At 37.1% G+C, this 2,561-nt stretch overlaps 1 protein-coding gene across 1 annotated transcript; it reads right to left on the reverse strand.

Annotated features, from left to right (window-relative positions):
- Window positions 1-323: 323 nt before the first annotated feature.
- Window positions 324-1,552, reverse strand: LOC115723662 (uncharacterized). The gene is made up of 2 exons (XM_061104956.1): window positions 779-1,552; window positions 324-677 (listed from the first exon to the last, which is right to left on the reverse strand). Exons 1-2 carry the CDS (start codon window positions 1,550-1,552, stop codon window positions 324-326), a joined length of 1,128 nt encoding a protein of 375 aa, XP_060960939.1.
- Between the last annotated feature and the right edge of the window lie 1,009 nt (window positions 1,553-2,561).

Below are 2,561 nucleotides of genomic sequence, written 5' to 3' on the forward strand. Positions count from 1 at the left end.
TTGTACATGTCGGGGCGGTTAGGCCTGGAGCGTACGATCCTCGGGACAGCAAGGCTATTTTTGTAATTAGTCGCTAGGCGACAAGTATTTTCTATAGACAGTAAACTTTTGTAAAAGGTTTTGTAATCGGGATCCCGAGTATTTTATATAAATATTTTACAAGTTTAATTAAAAAGCAAAAATTTTAATTAATCATGATTTCCATAAACCTCGTTGATTAGCAACGAGCTGCACAGTATGTTTAAAAATCACGTAATACGCCTATGCTAGTTAGGGTGTTACAGTGACCGTGTTGACCACATTTGCTGCACCTGTTCTGTTTTTTATGTATCCCAATCAGCTATAAATCTTCTTTTCCTTGGTCTTCCAGATCTTATTTTCTGGTTTGGTGGTAGAACAAGGATATCTTTTATGTTCTGTGGTACATCCCATGCTGTGTGATTGTGCACCAGATATGTTGAGCCGCTGTATGTTTCAAGCCATGTTCTTGTTGTGTAATAATTTGAACAATAGTTGTAAACATTCAAGTTCATCTCTTTTATCACAGCAAGCGCATGAGCACACGGTAATTCGTCAATTTGGAATTGGTTGCAACTGCATGTTTTCTCCTTTAGATTGATCACCCATGATCTTGTTAGTTCTACCACTTCGAACATGCTCTCGTTTATTGGCTTTAGCTGTAAATTAGGTCAATATAATCAATTGTCAAACTGTACAGCAAACTGAAAAATAACTATTAGAAAACTGTGATGCAACTTAAAGTTTCAAGAGATTTTACATTTTCTGTCGATGAGTCCACAAAGTTGTTGACTAGCTTCTTCTCTACTGTAGGTGTCAAAAATGTTGTGGTTTTCTGTGCTTTTTTCCTGTTTGTATATGTCCATTGTTGTATCAAAGCTCTCAATGACTCCATTACTGTTGTGATTGGTAGTTCTCTAGCTTCTAAGTTTTCTGCATTTAGAGATTCAGCATTGTTAGAAGTCATAGTTGAATACCTGTTGTGTTTGCTGTGGTATCTTGACCATTTATGGTATCCAAATTGTTGTAAATATGGTCTAACACAAATGTCCAAGTTGTCCAGCTCGCTCATATGGTATTCAATTTTCCTCTCTATGTATGTTGTTGCTGCTGCGAAGAATAGTTTATCGATCTTTCTTGCATTCTTCTTAAAGGTTGCTTTCAGGTTGCTTAACAGATGGTATACACAATAGCCATGCGTTATTTTTGGAACTACTTGAGCAGCTGCGTTAATTATGCTCTCATGTCTGTCTAAGATCAAGCACTGTTCCTGTCTGATCCTGTATGTTTCCCTTAGTTTTGTGAAAAGCCATTGCCATGAGCTGTTGTTTTCTGAATCCACAACAGAAAAAGCTAGGGGAAAAATGTGTCCATTTCCATCTTGTGTACAGGCATAGAGAAATGTACCTCCATATTTTGATTTAAGGAAAGTTCCATCAACAAATATTATAGGTTTGCACTTCTTCAATCCTTTTATTGAAGCATCTAGTGCCACAAACAAGTACTTGAAGCTCTTGTCTTCCTCTATTTGCATGTGTACAATAGTTCTGGGATTAGTTTTCTACAGCATGTGCAAAAAACTTGGCATTAGCTTGTAAGATTCGTTTGCATTTCCTCGTAATTCTTCTTGCACGTGCTCTTTGCTTCTCCATGCTTTCATGTAGTTCATTCTCACCCCATACTTATGTTTCATTTCTCCTCTAATGTCTTGTGGCATTTGAGTTGTTTTTATGTTGGTAAACCGTGGCTTGATGTAGTTTCCAATCAACTTCGTTGTAGCTTATCTTTTGTCTGCAAATCTTATGTTTAGATCACAAGTTTGTATCACCTTTCTGTCATACTTTCGAATTATGAATAACTTTGTTGGTCCGTTTCTAGATGTCATTAGTGCCCACTTGCATTTTGGATTCAAGCAACAAATTCTGTATGTTCTTGCGCAAGACTTTTTCACTTTGAATTGGAATTTTTTTCTAATTGCATAGAAACCAAGCACACTTTGGAGTGTTTCTTTGTCCTTGTATATTTGTGCTTCTTCTATTTCAGGATGTTGCGGATCGGTGAATAGTAGTTCGTCATAATCTGTGATTTCTGGCTCCCTGTTTTTGTTGTTTTCCAGTTGCTCAACTATTTCCTCTGCCACAAGTTTTGCATAGTCCATGAAGTCGAAATTTTCCCCTCCATCTTCCAGTATTGTATCTTCAATTGTATGTTGTTGACTTGTTGAGTTTTCTGTTGTTGGTGCATTGTTTTCCATCGTTTCTAATGCGTTTGTCTGTGCAACTAATGCATTACTATTTTCCAAGAACGATTGATTGATGGTTGTTGGTGGGTTGTTGATGACATTCACACACAATGGATATGTTGTAAAGTCGGGTTCCTTCAGTTTTAGTTGTATGTAGAAATGCAGGCTCTTTGATCATCCTTTATCGTCAACGGTTGGTATCCTTCTTTCACTTGGTATTTCAGTTGCAGAACAGTGTTTTATTGGTTGCTATCCAGGACCTCTTTCAGCTTCCGTTGTAATTCTTCGTACTTACAATTGA

This window comes from Cannabis sativa, chromosome 9, assembly GCF_029168945.1.
Source record: "Cannabis sativa cultivar Pink pepper isolate KNU-18-1 chromosome 9, ASM2916894v1, whole genome shotgun sequence".
In the NCBI taxonomy this organism is placed as follows: domain Eukaryota; kingdom Viridiplantae; phylum Streptophyta; class Magnoliopsida; order Rosales; family Cannabaceae; genus Cannabis; species Cannabis sativa.